Below are 18,902 nucleotides of genomic sequence, written 5' to 3'. Positions count from 1 at the left end.
TGTGTGTAAAAAGTGTATATCATGACGTGAAGGTTCCAGGGAGGTTTTTGTTGTCAATGCCATATTGACTGGTTGATTCTAATGTATGTGCAATGAAATATGTGTATTAGCAATGTGTGTAAAATGTGTATTTTTGGTTTTTACACTTTATTGAAACCCCTAAACTTGCAGAAAGATATAATTTACAAACCACAGCATTATTAAACAGTATTATATGAAAATATACTGTACTGCTGCTAAACTTGTTGGTGTATTCTTACTGCTGGCGCCAGTACCATTAATAGTACTCGTCGATTTATAAATAGACCCTTTTGTTGTGTGTGTGTTGTCGGGACAATATACACTGGCTGTCACTATTTTTAAAAAAAAAAAAAAATATATATATACATATATATACATATATATATGTGTGTCAATGGTACTGTTATGCTCTTGTACTCTGACCCTTAGAAACATGCATAAAATGTTATTTATCATAAAACACACACTCTTGGACACAGGTAGCTAGGTAACATATATCAACACATAGGGATAAAATTCAGGTTTTTATTATTAAGAATAAAATGGCTATTCATCAGGAACAACTAACATATGTGTAGAGATAAAAATCAACATTAATATAATTAGATAAAAATCACAGAAAAACAATCCTAACGATACTGAACATGACTCGTGGATATGCGCTTATGTAAATTAAACATCAGGAAAATACGTAGCACACATGAATCGTTCACAAAAGTTCGTTAGTGTAAGTTTAGAAAATCAATCAAATGATATTCTTACGGACGCATTCTTACATAACAGAAAAATGTTTGAAATCATAGCACAATTAATTTGTATGATTACTATTTATGTTTATATTTGGGTTCATATTTGCCTTGGCTTAACTCAGTTTATATGGTAGAGACACGAAACTTGTACTCCCATTTCACCTCTGGGTATCACAAAATAAAATAATAATTTAAATCTTGGAACTAACAATTCATGACGTAGTTCAGGATAATTGACACCTTTTACGTGAAAACTAATCAGTTTGTAGTCAAATCAGAGTTATTTACGACGAAATTACATACAGCTGGGTATGTCTATGGGCGATACAAAATGCAAGATCTTTACTTACAGATTTTCACTCCTAATAACATATCCGTCAGAATATGCCCTTATAATCTTACACATTATTTATTTATACGTCGTTTAAGCTCATCCTGAGTGTCGGATGGCATAATCTAGCTAGCAATATTTCAAATTTAAAATAGGCCTCGCGCCTTTGCGTCGGCATCAGACGCCTTCATACAACCATTCTTATTAATTAAGACGTTCTAGACGCTCACATCTAAAACACGGCCTCTCATTGGCCGAAACCAAAATCGGTTAGCGTAATTTACAATATAAATACCGTAAATAACACTCATTAATACAATTGAAAACACAAAAATGCGGTAAATTTAAAACGAAAATTTCCAACAATGAAAATTTCTTTAAGTAATACCCCGAATAAAATCATCGTTTATTCGTTAAGTTCATTAGTCCTTAGAGGGGTATACTCAATTGGCTGTCCATATAAGTCCATTTCAGGTCATAGAGCATAGCTCTCGTAGATATACATAATTAATAAAAATATATTTAAATAACTTTTGCGGGCGAACAATATACAAATTAAATAATAAAATTTCATAATAATAATAACAGTCAATATAATAAGTTTTTATAAATAATAATATCATTAAAATAAGTCATAACTTTCTGTGCATTATGAAAATAGTAACAGCACAGTAAATACAAAATGTGTGTAAAAAGTGTATATCATGACGTGAAGGTTCCAGGGAGGTTTTTGTTGTCAATGCCATATTGACTGGTTGATTCTAATGTATGTGCAATGAAATATGTGTATTAGCAATGTGTGTAAAATGTGTATTTTTGGTTTTTACACTTTATTGAAACCCCTAAACTTGCAGAAAGATATAATTTACAAACCACAGCATTATTAAACAGTATTATATGAAAATAAAAAATGGGTGACACCTGTCAACCACGCGACCTTTCACGATAGAACAATATACGCGACTGCTGGAGGGTTAAGTACACCTGTGAGAATTTGGAAGCAACACAAAGATGGCTGCATTCACTACTCCGATAAGAAATCCTCTAAGCTACTATACAGATAAGTAGGGACCCCAGAAATTGGTGAACCGGGAAATACACGAAATACCGCGAAATTGGGCACTATTTCACCGTTTTCACGAAATATGCTATTTTTTCACAAAACACGAAACTTTGCGCGAAATTCACGTAATTTCCGTTACCAAGAATGTTTACATTGGTCGGATACTGTAACTAATCTTACTATCGATTGTATTGCTATCGCGTAACGAAATCGATTGTAGTTCCAACATGGCTGCAAACGTGTATATTTACGTTGCCGCTATGTAGCAGCGTTACGAACACAATTTTCGTGTAGTTGGTATTAGTTCTCAAAAATTCTAGCGCACAGAAGCGAACACAATATTTACGCTTACATAAAAGTTTCATTCTGGCCGAACACACTATTTTTTCGTGTGCGTGCCACTACGGTATAAATGTTTTTACGGTGCAGCTTGCAGTAGTGTTTTTTTTTTATGACGTCTCGGTTACTCGGTATTAATTTCCAAGCATCTAGTTAGTAGTGCTTATTTTTGTGTTAAGATGCCGAAAATATTTACGGTTTTCGATCGAGAACGAGAGATGAAGCAGGAAGGATTTTATATATTTTATGTTAAGGATAAGATAATAATGTGTAAGTTTTGCAACGTTCGTGTGGACTGGATGCGTCGAGACACATGCCTAAAACACATTTCTAATGCAACTCATAAAAAAAAATAATGTGCGGCATCAACGTCGACTACCGGTACTGCAAAAGAGACGTCTGTAGGAGCTGCTTTGCAAACTTCTAAAAACATAGTTGTAAACAAACAACAATTTATAATTGACTTTGTTGAAATGATGGTGGGGGCAAACATACCTTTGGAAAAAGCAGATGACCCAAACATGAGGACCTGGTTAAATAAATATGTTCAAGGTACTGTGGTTCAGTATTTTTATTGCATTTTTAAATTTTTTTTATTATTTTTTATTTGGTTAGAAACAGATGGAATAGAACAGGCTAGGGGAACACAGGGTTGCTGTAAAGGAGACAAGACCAAGAAGAAAACTAGAAACACTAAAAACTTTTTAGTGTTTGCCAACTGAGTGCATTTTATGTTTAAAATTAAAATTTAAAAAAATTTGAAGCTAAACAATCCTCGTTTGCCAATTTCAATTTTAATCTAATGTATCTCACCAAATTTTTACACAGATTTTTAGCACCGCTTGCTTATTTTTACACCGATTTTTTGCACCGCTTTTGTCATTTTTTTACACCGAAATGAGCCAGTTTTATTTACCATTTTCTGGGGTCCCTACAGATAAGCGATTGTCAATTTTCAACAGAAAATTTGTACCTATCACTATGAGAATGTTTGTATGATAATGAAAGCTTGTAAAATACAGTGCCACAATTTTTCTTCATCACCTAAAAAAATATTCTAAAAGGACAAAAAAAATACAGTATGTACACACATACATAAGATAACTAGTATTTTTACATCCAAAAACATAAGAAGGGACAGATGTGAGTTATTGGAATACTCTAAGGAATTTATGTATACACAGTAAAGTACCTATTTAATTTAAAGTACATAAGTACATGTACATAGAACATATGGCGAGCATGCATGGCCATCATTGTTGAGTTTAGGCATTATATAAAATTATATACTCTAACTTAAGGAGACCAAACACCAAATATTTGTTTATATCTCTCCCCTTCAGTAAGCTCTCAATGATTATCATGCAGAGCTTCTATAAATTTTTTTATAATGTTCCTCTAAATTGGTCTGTGCTCTTGAAGACCAAAGTTTCATGGACTCTCAGGTTAAAAAAAAAGTGAATAGTGGTGTTATAAGTTAGAATAATTTTTTTTAAGCCCCTGTTCATCAATCTGGTGACCTGCAGTCAATCAGATGGTCCAGAAAAATTCCACCAGTCCATTCATTCAACAGAAGTTCAGCAAATTCATACTTTTGATGGAAAGATGGCTGGAACATTGGTGCTACTGAAAATCAATTCCAAACAATTTAATTGTGACTCAAAATTTATTTGAGTATCTACTAATACATTATGTACGGAACTTGACGTAAATATAAGGACACTGTTGGCTGAAGGTGACGTGCTATTTTAATACCGGCTTTACTTGGCACTCTATCTCCATAGGAGGACTGTTTGCTTGTATGTCTGAGCTCTCTGAGATGACTGTGCGAGACAGGAGCGTACCTAGGGGGGGAGATCCACAGGGTCCAAACTCATTCCTTCCAGGTTTTAAAAACCAAACACACATTATATAGGCCTCATACACAGAAGCTGGAGTTTCCAACTAGTCTTTAATGTCAGTTTGAATACATCTTTCTTACAAGCTTGAAATGTGCGTTTCATGTATTTAATAACATTAATATACATGTCTCAAATGAAATCATCAAACAATGTACTTAAGAATAAAGTATTAAAAAATAAAAAAAAATAATAAAATGTTCAGTTTACTTTTCCTAAGAAATTAATTACTTAAATATTTATATGTAAATGGAGTTCTATAAATCTTATTTCCCGAGATTTTTGTGTGAATGTTTTTTGTTTTTAAATTTTACTATAAAGAAAAAAAAAGGGTATAATGGTTATAATTGACAAAATGCTGGCAATGGCAGGCGTACTCACATCTGGAACTGGGGGAGGCGGTGGGCAGGCAGCAGGCAGGCCAGGTCCAGCAGCTTGGCAGATGCCAGCTGCAGCTGCAGCCAGTGCGGGTGGCCGTGGGCGTGCAGTCCGTTGCTACTGTTCACAACCCACGATGCGTCCAGGGCAGACAACACACGGATGTGAGAGCTAGGGGGCAGAGACGTCGCTGCCACCACGCTCTCCCTCACTCACATTCACGCACAACAACATTGCCCTTGGCAACCCCACAGGCAGCACTAGGCACCTCATCAACACCAGTCATTAACATAACACTGAAGATACAAACCCTCTTATGTCCAAACTGATGATTTCACAGCAGTTAGAATGAAACACATCTAGTATCAGCTCTTTGTATCAAGATATTTTATTTTGCTTTACTTGATGTTTATATGTCACAAAAGTTATTTTCATACATATGTACTGTATTAAATACAGGGAACTTTTTGTTTTGTTTTTGTACTTTAAAAACTAAGAAATCACCAAAAATTGAACAAAGTCATGCAATCAGAAACCAATTAAAAATACACTTTTTTTAATCCCCAGCCATTTTCACAAAACCTTGCTAATATATATATATAATATTTTACATATTGATTCCTTTTGAACATAACTGAGAAGTATATTAATTTTTTAAACCAACATCCCAAATTCAAGAAATGCCATGTGGTTACTTATTGCATAACTGCATACATTTTACATATGAGGTTTTTGCATCTGCAATGACAACTTGTTTCAATTATATCTGTTTTTTCCTAGCATTGCAGCTTAAACACATTATACTAAAATAGAAAAAAAAACTGTTACAATAATTAAAAGAAAAAGGTAAATCTAATGTTCTTCATTAGAATGAAAATAAGTTTAAATGGAATAATAATCTATATGAGGCAAAAATTATGCTTCAAAAGAACATAATTATTGTACTCCTGAAATAACATGCACTTATCAAGAAATGATAATGATAAAGTTATAACTGTAATAAAACACACAAAACCAGATAAAATCATAAATTAAATAGTAAATTATAAATCATAAATTAAAACTTTCAAACAAATTATTCCAGGTAAAGAGATAATGTAAAACAATATCATTTAATGATAATCTATTTAAATATCAGCAGAATCTGTAAATAGAAAAATATTAATTTACATTTCTTTTTCTTTTTAGTTTGCCACATTGTGTTAAATATGTATTGGATTTTTTTTTTAATTGGAAGGTACGTATAGTTAAATTATTTTTTGTTAGTTTGCAACATTCTACAAATACTCTGAAATTCTGAGAAAGAACAGATAGATGACACAACACCTTTACAGTGTGCTATGTATTCCAGTAAGTAGCTGACATAACACCTGCGATAGCTTGCCAATAAAATGTAAGTAGCAGACATCTCCATCATGAGAAACAGAATATGCTTAAACAGAGACCAAAAATATTTATTTATAGTAAAATTAAGTTACACACTGAACACATTTATGGCGCCAAAACCACAAATATTGAGGGAGAAAAAACTAAAACTTTATGATGTGTACGGCTTTATAAAGTAACAAAAAACTGTTAGAGAGAAAAGAGAGAATTACAATAAGGAACTCCAACATAAACTAAGGATGATTATAATAGCTCTCTTCACTCAAGGTACGCACGAGACATACACAACAATGTAGAATGGACAGTTAGATGTACGTCAGGGGAAGGAAGGGAAGGGTAGAGGGTCCTTCTGATAACCACTCATACTGAGTGGTCATATCTACTACTGACTGGATGCACAGCGTGGTTTAGTACACAGTTACTCTCCTTTTTTAGTGGGCCTAACTACCTTATAGCACACTAGCCACCTCCAAGTATTACAAGACATTTTTTGGTCAACTAGCGATAAAGCAGATGGAAGCACAAGCTGGCGACTAACATCACTGAAGCTGACCCTGTAATTGTGCATTTCGGGACATATGTTTATATTTTTACATGTACTCTCATCAAACTAAGCCCTGTCGTTTCTTGTGTCACATATTTTATTCTTCTAAACCAAATTATTTCCTCAAAATAGTCTTACCAATAGTTTTTTTTACAAAAAATAAAATAAAAAGGACCAAAACACATTGTTTGTAGACAGTTATCCCATCTAAGTTTGAATGTAAAGTAAAATACAACAAACTAAAATTAATCAACCACAATAATATTTTATTAGAATTTTGCACTTTTTACATTAATGTAGATTATCATCATTATTAAGATGATGTACAAATAACTTAGACAATTTATAAGCAATAAAAGCAATCTGTGTGCATTATGCTTGTGTAATGTCATGCAAGCGTGCAAAGAAAAAAAAACACAAGCACATATATAAACAAAGAAAGCAACATATACAGTAAAACCTACTAAAGTTGTTTTCCTGATTAATGCTCTACATTCAAGATAGTTCTTTGACTTCTTCACAGGTTTACAATAAAAGATCAAAATTTTGTTGGCTTAGCGCTCATTTCACAAGATACAAATTTCATTTTAGCAGTAAGTAATAGATAATAAATATTTATATGATTTTATTTACCTCTTGCAAATAACAAAATAATTTATTAATGTGTAGAAACACTAATTTTACGGGGATCTGACAAAAAATGTGTGACATTTTTAAAATTCACACTCTTATAAATTACAATATTCAACTAGGCCTATTGAAAATTACAACCAAATCCATTATCACATTTTTTATGATATGGCTAATATCTTGTCTAGTCGGATGAAAATAACACGTAGGCACACTGCAAACATTGAGCCGACTTTGTGTAGGTAGTAATAATTACTGGTTGCTTATATTAGAGCTCTGGTAAGAGTAAACAGGGACAAAGTATCATTAATTATCTTCCCCACTGACAGTCTACCATTTTCACATTGATTTTTTACCTATCTCTCTCTGCCTTTTCATGATATAAAATGAACATAGGAAACTTCCCGATTAATAAAATACAGTTATCAGAAAAAAAAATTATAAATGTATGTGCAAACTAAAAATTTCTGATTCTAAATGCATTATAGATGCATACTTACCCATTAATTTTCTATGTAAATGTAAGCGGGGGAAAAATTAATCAAAAGAAGAAGAATGAAGTGCTATGAAATTAATACTTTTATGCAAAGAAAAATTATATGCACAGTTGAAAGCAAAGCAAATTCTCAAAATTAATTCATGGGTGAAGCCGATGGTGGCATACGAAAATAGAGAAACATGGGTTTAAAGGTATATTTTTTAACATTTTGTTCAATTACCTGTTGTTCCGCCTGCTCTTCCCATCACCATGGCCAAAATAAAGTGAGAAAAAGAAAAAAACAAATTAATCCAGCTAACCCACACAATACATAGCTATATGTATAATAAGCACAAGTAGAAAAACAATGCTCAAAACACACACAATTCCATAGGATGTTGTTTGAAAATTACAATCCACTCTTTAAACATGACCCATGGAAAGTACGTGCTCTGACAACACACATCAAAACCCTTATTCGAACCCACTGCTTTTACATTTAACATGCATTTTTAACACTTCTTTGTACCTAAATGAAAAATTTTAACCCTAACCCCTGGAAAGTGTAAATTGAGAGAATTTCACTATTTGACTGTCAGTTTCATTTAGATCCAAAAATCATATGTGCAGAGTTAAAAAAGAAGATGGACAGAGACTTGAAAATTCAAGTCCAGTCAAGTCGAGAGAGTATCTTTAGCTTGACTTGATTCAAAAGTTTAATTCATTGTACTCAATGCGATAAGACTAGAATTTTTTTTTCTTAAACTCGATACACATTTCATGCGTGCAATGAGTATAAAATCATGTACCACCATAGTGCGGACACTTTGAAGTGAAACATTGTACCTGATATTCACATTCTAAAACACTAGAAAATGACTCAATTTTGGAATGAAAGGATTATAGTACGTTGAAGATTTGAACAAACACAGAAACTAACTTTTGAAAGAAAATATTTTTAATGTCTCAAACGTAAGTTTTTTTCTAATACAGCATCAATCAGCGGTATCTAGGCACCAAATTAGCATCACGAAAGTGCTAACTCTTGTATCTTTATATCTTTATTTATTGAGTAAAAATGCAGGAAAAGTATAATTACATTTAAAAAATCTAACTTTACCTTTTTTTGAAACACTTAACATGCCTAAGTATGGTCGAAAATCATTAACCAGAAAATAGCAAGAGGAAATGTAAAAAATAATACCAGTGTTAACCTTTTACCTGGTTGTATTTATACTTTTCATTTCGGTAATTGTATATGTAGTTTATGCACAGATTTTTTTGTCTGAAGTTAATCTAATGCAATAATTTGGCCGGTTGTGTAAGGAGATTAGAGAGAGAGACAGAGAGTTTGTAGCCGTGAGAAAAAAATAATGTCAGGAAGCTGTTGCTATGAACCCGTATTGGCTGGTATATTGTTAAAGTACTTGTTATTTATGTGATTGGTTAAAAATGATGTCATCAATGTGTGATTTTTTTCTTGTCATGATTTTGCTGGAAAACGCCATGCTATGAGGGGTTAGAAATTGTATACTGCTATGGGTTTCAAGTGCTGTGGTGTGATTGGCTGGAGAGGTAATACATATACCTGCAATGTCCTTTGGGCATACACGGCCTCTTTCCTCAGTCTTTGTCTGGACGAGGTACCGAGTAGGTCGCATGTATGGCAGTGGCTCACAAAATCATATAATTATATGAGTTTATAGACACTTTAGCTGCTGCGGTCCGGGTGCTACCTTTTATCATCAACCTGTTTTCATCTATTGGAACTTTTAATTAGAAGTTTTAACCACAGTTCACAGGTGTTAGCCCACGGCAATGTCCAAGTGATCACACCACTGTTCTGAGGACGTAGTCTGCAGACTGTCCCTTGAGTTCGTGTGTAACCACAGGACTTAACTACAAACTATCCTTATATATTAATCCTTAGGTATCTGCGAACAGTTGACATGTTTGTTTTTGGAATCAGCGAGATGTTATGTGCAACGCGTTTGTAAATTCTACATGTACTTGTTCTTGTGGTCACAAGATGGCTGCCATGATGACTTGTGAATATTTGTAAAATGCTAATAAAAGACAGTTAATATCAATCTGTGTCCGAGAGTCATTATTTCAGCAAGTAAACTAACGATTGTAATATTTAGTCGGAACTATCATGATTTTTCAGCGCCCAAATATTTATGCAAGTGTTAATGAATGACAATTCAGGCCGAATTTTGAGCTATCCCAAGAGATTTGAGGTGCGACAAGCTAGAAAAATTTATTTCAACATTTTATAAATTGAAATCAAGGAAAATTACATGATGGCCTTCATTAGGAACGGTAAAAGTTAAGGGAAATGATTTACAATACTAGAGAGATTTTCATTTTGAAGCCTGTGCAGTGTTGCCTTTTGTTGAGGACAAGAATAACTGTTTTGGGCATAACCGGATGTATTCCCTTACCTACCTCCAAACATAATGGTTGCACATAATAACATATTTTAAAAATTTGCTACCTAATTGAGTGTAACGTAGAGTAGTGTGATTTTTATCTAGGTTAAATACGGCTCTAAATAAACTACAAAGATAAATAATAGCTAAATTGGTACATGGATTGTACATTAAAATAAACAAGCTTGGATTGTATTCTACATTAAAATAAATAAGCTTTTACATGTTATCACCTTCAAATTCCAACCCTGAAATGTTTTGCATTGAATGAAAATTTATGCGGACCTGACACTTAATTCAATTGGCTAATTTGCTGTGGTACTTAAGAAAGTTTGAAATTTACCACATACTACAAACTACAAACAACATCCACACTCAATTGATCAAACCCAGGCATGCAGAACAAACATTGTTACACCATTACAGTAGTGCACGCCACATTACATTCTGAGAATTATTTTTCTTTGGCACAGCAGCACAGGCTGTGTGTGTCAAGGTCAAGAATGCTTGTAAATTGAATTCTGCATTGAGACACTTTGGATTACCCACCTAGTTACACATGCAGCTGCTTCAAAGTTAGTGAACTATTTTCACCAAAAAACTCAGGGTTGACAGACAGAAAATTAAAAAAAAAAAAAAAAAAAAAAAAAAAAAAAAAAAAAAAAAAAACTGTTTCTAAAAATACAAATGAAAAATAAATAGACAAATAACATGAGAAAATAGTATCTGCTATACATTATGCACACCTGTACAAATATCAGTTATTGAGTTTGAATAAAATTTAAATACAAATATAAAAAAATTCTGGGATAAAAATATTTAGCAAGTTTGGGGGGAATTATTTTTAACATTATAATAATACAGTCAACTCTCAATTATCTGCCATAATGAAGGGGGTCGAGGGCACCGATAATTGAAAACATCAGTTAACACAAAATGATTAAGAAAAATATCTATAGTTCCCCTGTGTAGGGGTCACACTATATTCGTATATTCATATATATCTTCAGCAGTTACAAGTGAAGTCTACTTAATTTTTATATATGTGTGTCCACTCCCAACTATTGTATATATTTTTTTTACCCATCCCCTTACTGGACAAAAGCTACTCTTGTCAGTTCCTTCTATAAAAACTTGCGCAGGTCTGGAGTAATAAAAAAAACCCACTTCAAAACACCAGCTGTAGTTTTGTCAAAAAATGTTGAAGTTAAAAGCGTAGGAAATCTAACACAAAAACAACATTGGGTCACAGTTGCATCATAAAAACCCATTGAGATAGACCCATGAATATTGTGTATGATGCCAGTTCACTGAAATTTACAATGAAGAAAGTGGGAGGGTAAACCATCAACTCTGCTCGAGATAAGATTGTTACACTGTGCCAAGTACACACATAAACATACAAAAAAAAAAGGGGGGGGGGGGGAAAGACTGGTTTGGACTGGTTCATTTTTAGATTATCCCCTCCTTCAGCACTAGCACAGTAAGTTATGTCACTTACCGGTTCTAGCTGGCGCGTGGGAGGCAGACATAAGAATGGCTATCTGCACCATTCACGGTGCTTACAAGCACTGCCGAGATATTTAAATTAAACAATTCCTACTTACTCGTGACATATTTATTACAAACGAATACAGGAGACTTATCATACTTAACCTCCCACTGAAATGTTAAATTTTTTATTTTTTTTACCCAAAGTAAAAAATTGCACAAGAATCGCACTACACAAGATCGTTAGAACACATTAAATTTTTCCTAACTTGCTCATACATCATCACAACCCCCACGCTGAAATATCACTTCAGAACAACAGGGCAGGTAAGGGCTACAGCACAGTTCAGGGTTGTCAAATCAGTGTTTATAAATGCCGGAGATAGTAATTTTGTGCTTCTTCTTTACCTACTAAAATAACTACCTAGAATGAGCTATATTAGCATTGCTTTAATTTATTATCAGAATTTGAGACCTAAGACTTCAAAATTATTGTAATTTAGATAATACACATTAAAAAACTAACTTTTCAATAGGTTCTGTGGTTAATCCGTAATGCGGATAACCCGCCTGCAGACGATTGGGAGTTGACTGTAGCTTGGAAGTTTTATTTGGTAAAAATACTTGAACATGATTTCATGCAACGGCAACAAATATGTAGATACTTCATGTTAACATTATAAATACAAAAAAATATATATATATAAATAAAGTATTTTTAATAGAATTTTTTGAAATCATTTTGCTAATTGTTTACTTATTTTGAACTTATACAAAAAATTTCAGATTGAAGATTATCCTGCCTTATGCTCTTTAGGCATTCTGCTATTAAATGTCCACATGCTGAAATAAAATATGGCTAATTATATCAGTTGCATCAACATATTTTACCTGAGCACATACATATTTATACTGTACGACAAAGACTAACATCAATGTCAACAGTCTCGCCAGGTGATTTGCAAGATCTTCACCACACTTAAAAAAAATTGCAATTGTACATTCAAATATTCATTATTTCAAATGTAAGTTTTGAATTTGAATTGAATATGAATAAAAACATTAATTTTGATATTTAAATTTTCAAACATTGACACAGGCCTAACATTAGGATATTTCTGTTATGAAAAAAAAAAGATTAAATACTTAGTTATTACCATTTATAAAAACTTTATACGTGTTTTATCACATAATCGTCGCATGTGCATAATCGTCGCACCGTTATTTTAGGACATCAAAATTTGGAGAAAAAATATTTCTCGCATAAACGCCGCATTATGTTTTTAGATTCTGAGCGCTTTGTGTAGATACTTTTTCCTGTATAAAACAATGTATTTTAAAGTTTAAATCTAATATTCATTTGGATGTTACCACTTACTTATTTAGTTAACAAAAATACGAAGTTGTCGGATGTGTAAATTTTCTTTTAAAGAAGTTTTCAAACGTTATAACTTTTATCTTTTTGTTTTCGTCACCGCTGTGTACCACTTATAATGATGTAGCCAGCGCTAGTTGGCATCATTCATGTTTGGTTATGTTGATTCCCATATAGAGCGCACACACGTAGTCGAATATCGATACAGATAGCTCATCGATTGCATGCAACGCGTGCGCTCTGTCTGGTGCGGAGTTAACTACATTTGATAGCGTCACAGTTTTGGTTTTTCTATTTAAAGTTGAACAAAATGTTTTTGTTGTAGAATTATTAATTTAAATTGTTTGGCGTGCTTTTGTATACACTACTTTTTAAATTAACGTAGTTTCCTTGAATAGGTTTTGTTTTTATGAAAAACTATACATAACAAAAAATGCTTTTTTCACATAATCATTGCACCCCTACTTTTCAAACTTGAGTTTAGTATAAAATGTGTGACGATTATGCGATAAAACACGGTACATGTTAGTCATGTGTCGGTTATACTTTTTTTCTTCTAGTTCTTGGTTCTGTTACAGTTCTTGAAAATCAATTCTCTTCTGATTCTTAAAATTTGGTTCTCAGTTATTAGTTATAGGTTAACCACAAACCATTTCCAGTCATACCAAAGATACAGAACGTCCTAATAGATAGCATGTTTATTTGTTCAAAATGACTTCAGAGTGCCCCACTTAACCATAATCTCACCACAGGCAAGTCACCTAGCACCTAGGTAGCACAGGTGCTTCATGTGGTGGCTTTAGTAGCACAGTGGTGGAGCAAAATCTAGTTATACATATTGCAACTGTTTTATAGTTAAATCAATATTTAATTTAGGCACTTAAGACTGTGTAACCGGATTCTGGAATCATAGGAGTGGGGATACACTACTTAAGTCAAGCTGAGGTCCACACAATTTACAAACCAACACTCCCTCTAAAATTGTTTGGAAGTACCACAAAACAAACAGATCCTATCAATTCAAGACAATAAAAAAACACACACACATTCATTGGGAACATGCTTCGACAATCAACACAAGAACTCATTTAAGACCTAACATACTGATAAGGTAAGTGGTTATGTTTTTCCATGGATAAGGGCTTTGTCAAAACATCTGACATCATGTCATCTGTTGATAAATAATTGAAATCAATAGTTTTGTCTTGGACATGCTCATTAACAATATCATGTCTTTTTTTTATGCCTAGGCAATTTTTTATTTGACTGAAGTCTTTCATGTGGAATTCCTATTCTAATTTCCTCTGGTCATTCTTTTTAATTTGCAGTTCATTCGCGAAGATCATAAGGTCGTCAACATATGGCACATATGAAGATATCTTTGTTAGTATGTTCAAAGAAGACAACAGTCTGCTTTGGCCTGCCTTAGGCCCATCCCTGTGGCAAGGAAAAATCATAACTTACCATTGCTGGCATTTCGTTTGACATTTTTTTCTTCTAAGAACACGTCACTGCTATCAGCAGCACAAACTTCACTGCTAAAATTAAAGGAGCCCCTTACACTAGGGGAAGCTTTGACAAGTCTACAAGCTGCAAAGTGGAGGGAAGCATTGACGAAGAACTAGCTTCATTTGTTAGTAATGAAACTTATGAGTAGACTTACCAGATGGCGTGAAGTCTCTCAGGTCAAAAATGGGTGTTCAAAATTAAGAATCTGGACTCCAAAGGCTAGACTAATAGTCAAGGGTTGTGGACAGAAGCCTGATACTACGAAACTATGAGAAAACTTCTCACCGGTAATTAAGTATACTTCACTAAGATATTTCTTGGCACTGGCAGTAAGGGGAGACTTGGAGATAGTGCATATGAGGTGATAACCTTTTGTGTTATTACAATAACCAGCGAATATAAATTTTTTGGATCTGAGATCCCATTTCTTCCTCTTTTCTTTTAGAATTTGGGCCATGGCTTCACAACTGATAATCCTGAGGTTACTAAGTTTGGGCTTCCTTAAATACCGAGCTTCGAACAGTGTCCTTTCTTCAATGGCCTTTATCGGACTCCTGAGGTGGAAAAATGTAGCTACTGGATTGGCCCAAAAAATTTTAGGTAGTCCTGTCTTGTTATAAGCACCGTGCCTTTTAGACTATTTTCTGATTAGCAAGCTCCGCGACTCTGCTATGCTGCAGTGAAGCTATGACGGTGTGTTGGTGTCTGATGCCCTTTATTTTCAGAAAACTGGAGAATTCACTGTTTACGAACTCTGTACCATTATCTGCAAGTAAAATTTGTATTTTGTTACCAATCTGGTTTTCTACTGGTGCACAGTATTCTTTAAACACATCAGAGAGCTGATCCTTTGACCTCAGGAAGTATATATTCTTGTGTAACAAGAATAATTTTCTATGAGGACAAAAAAATACTTACTGCCTCCAATAGACACAGTCTCCATGGGTCCACACAAGTTTGTATGCACCAGTTCCAGGGGTTGATTTGCTCTAAAGAAGCTTTGTGAAAATGGAAAATGAGATGTTTTGCCTTTGGTACAAACTTCACATGGGGCCTTGCTTGTCTGCATGTTCTACATTCTATCTGTCATCGTTTCTATCAAGTTCATGTATTTTCATTTTAAATGACCTAATCTTAATCTGCAGTGCCATAGATCTTAACAGGTGACAGACAGCATATACTCTATCAACACATGCAGACTGCAGTGTGTCTAAATGAGAACTACAATTTTTCAATGATACCCAGGCTGTATTTTAATTCATTTTTATGAAATATCTCAGTGTTTCTTTGCTTTTAATTTTACTCCCTGAGAGTAGGTTAGCTGTGACATCTGGCACATTATGGGCTTTATAGGCTTTGATGAGGCTGGTTTTGTTGTTGACTGACCACTCAATAACAACATTTACCACAGATTCTGTCATGAGAAGACTGTTGTTTGCAGGTTGGCTTTCCAGCTTAGATTCTGACACAATTCCATAGCTTATTTCTTGTGAAATGCACTGATGCACATGAATATAAATAACCATCAGTTTCACTGTTTTCCATTGTTCGTTAGCATATATTTAAAAAATGCATTGTTCGTTTTATTGTCGAAATTACTATCCCTTTTTTTTCCGCCTTTATCTTGACATGACAATCTGCAGCAAAATGTCCCGTACGGTTGCAGTTGTAGCATTTGCGAGGTGCTGTAGGTGGTTTGTTCTGTTTGTTGTGATGTATCTATGTTGTTATTCCACGATGATTTATTACTGTATAGTGCAGTATCGATAGTGGGTGTTTACATTTGGTTTGAACTAGATTTTACAGCTAGCAATTTGATTTTAATTACATCAGCTGTAATTTGAATTCCTGAGCTCTCCAAGCCATTATCATGGGCTTGCACTCTTATGGGAGACGTGCTAGCAATAAAGTCCCAACCAATTCATCAGATATCTCAAACTTAGTATTACGTAGGCATTTGGCTGTGTAAGTTATTGCATTTACAAACTCTTCAACGTATTTGCAGTTATCCAAGAGAGTCAAGATTAGCCGACGCAACAACCCGACTTTCCATGTGAGGACAGAATCTTTAAATAGTGTTTGGATCTGTCCCACTCTTCCTTTGATGTTTCACATTTTTTAATGTGGTAGATTAAATCCTTTTCTACCAGAAATGAAATCTTGGCTTTGCGATCTTTCTATTTCGCTTCATCTACCTTGATGTTTCCTTGAAAGAAATCCCACTGGTCTTCTAAGCTTAACAAGGCTTTCAATTCCAAGTTAAGTAGTTTTCGTGGCCATTCAATTTTTCCATATAGAGCAGATTGTTTGACGTCATTACACCACAATGCAAAATGTTAATAATATCCCCACTCCCGCATTGTCCGAACTCAATCTGCAATGATTGACACATCTGAGCCCATAACCTCTGTTGGGTATATTTAATTTGAATAACAATTTGTTGGTCAACAGTTACTGGGTATAATTTACTACAATGGCCGCGACAAAAAGACTGTGCAACCGGATTCGAAAAAATTGAAGAGTGGGTACATACTACTCAAGTCAAGTTGAGGTCTTAGTTCACAAACCAACAGATTTTGTGAGATATTTTATTTTTTCATAGGTATACTTTTAGTTAATATAAATGTAACTAAACAAAAAATCCTTTGTTTACCTTCCAACACATCCTGCTGGCGGTGGTATCTTTCCATCTGGGCGGACTAGAGCAATGGGGTTAAAGAAAATAAAAGAAAGGGAAGGGAGACTGCAGACTGTCAACCCCCCGCAATTTTCCAAAATTTACGAACCTTTTTTTTAAGTGTCTCAAGTGACTTAAAGGGAAAAGAGAAAGACATATGCATGGGTCCCCCAAATTTTTTGTTCCTCTACAACAGCATTTCACTGCGTTTTAGTCTACTGTACTTTCACAGAGAAAGGTTTGGCTGTTCAGTTTTCCATTGTATCGGGATTATATTTACTATTCTCGGTGCCGGTTAATTTACTGAGAACCGGCAGAACAGAGAAATGAAAACCGGGACCGACCCATCACTAATACATGTATTTTATACCACTGAGCTGTTACATCATTTGTATGAATCATTATTTTGTGACTGTCTAAACACACACACACTTTAAATGACAAGTAAAAAGTATCCTACATGAAGTTTGCATTTACCAACTTTCTTTCATCTCAATGTGTGTTGCAAATGTCTAATCGTTTTTGGTGAAAACAAAGACATTCATATCAACACTTCTAACTTCCCCCCCCCCCCCCCCCCCCCCCCACCCCAATGGAAATATGCAACTGTCAGAAACCCAACCATGGTACTCTTGCATACAATAACTTCTTGAGGCAGCGAATGATTGGTGTTATTATCCTCCAACACAGCTTCTACATCATAGTTGAAAACCAGAAATTCTGTAGGAACTGTTGCGGCCGTCCTAACCTATGGAGAGGGACTTAATTCTTGCCACTGACAAAAGCTCGAACCAGGAACTCACCAAGCACAGGGAAAAGCACACACACAACTCACAACACCAGCCCCTACAAGCACCAAGTTATGCACACTGTTCCTCACACTTCATGGCAGCAGACTCTAAAGACACCGGAAAATTTAAAACATGACCCAACATCTTTTGAAAACACTATAACAATATTATGGTAGCAAAATTACAGTTCTTTATAAAATACATACCGTATTTACTCGCGTAAAGGCCCCCCCCCCCCCCCCCTTTTTCTCTCCGTATTTTCGACTCCAAAAAAGGGGAGGGGGCCAATATGCGAATTTGGAGGGAAAAAACAAATTCTTTTTTTCAGGTATGAAAAACTAACATTTAAAAAAGCAAAATGAAAAACCGCCACAACTTATTTAAACGCCAATTAAATTTTGATTAAATGAAATAGCCGGCGGAATGACTGGCAAGTCGTGCGTCTTTGTTCTAATGAGGGAGGGTGAGGGAGGCAGCGACGCGGCAGGAGGGAGAAAGAGGCAGCGAGTCCGCAGGGGGGAGAGTCAGCACTGCGGCAGGGGGGGGGGGGGGGGGAAAGAGGCAGAGGCGTGGCTTAACCTCCCTCTTGCCAGATAGCCAGCCAACCAGATAAAGGAGTGTTAGAAATACCAGTTTCATTCACTTTCCTTCCTCCTTCACTTCCCCTCTTCTTCTCCGACAACACTGAACATCAACACAAGCGCGCGAGTCCAGCTTTCTTTATCTTTATGTTGTTTGAGATACGACTAACTGCGTATGTCTGTCACGCCTCACGACAGTGCTACTGAGAGTGGACAAACTATAATACCA

General features: G+C 34.6%; 1 protein-coding gene across 2 annotated transcripts in view; it reads right to left on the bottom strand.

The window, feature by feature from the left end:
• Positions 1-18,902, bottom strand: part of LOC134527934 (protein dopey-1 homolog) — a 195,259-nt gene that overhangs the window by 7,253 nt on the left and 169,104 nt on the right. Inside the window, exons 31-32 of one of the 2 annotated variants that reach the window (XM_063360975.1) lie at positions 8,059-8,070; positions 4,783-4,950 (exon numbers count right to left, since the gene is read on the bottom strand). In XM_063360975.1, the coding sequence (XP_063217045.1) occupies positions 4,783-4,950; positions 8,059-8,070 (180 nt within the window). The remainder of the gene's footprint in view (positions 1-4,782; positions 4,951-8,058; positions 8,071-18,902) is intronic. The other variant, XM_063360976.1, reaches the window with a different exon arrangement.

Source organism: Bacillus rossius, chromosome 1, assembly GCF_032445375.1.
Source record: "Bacillus rossius redtenbacheri isolate Brsri chromosome 1, Brsri_v3, whole genome shotgun sequence".
Classification (NCBI taxonomy): domain Eukaryota; kingdom Metazoa; phylum Arthropoda; class Insecta; order Phasmatodea; family Bacillidae; genus Bacillus; species Bacillus rossius.
The sequence above is the reverse complement of the archived record's forward strand: the minus strand, read 5'-3'. Positions and strand labels throughout refer to the sequence as shown.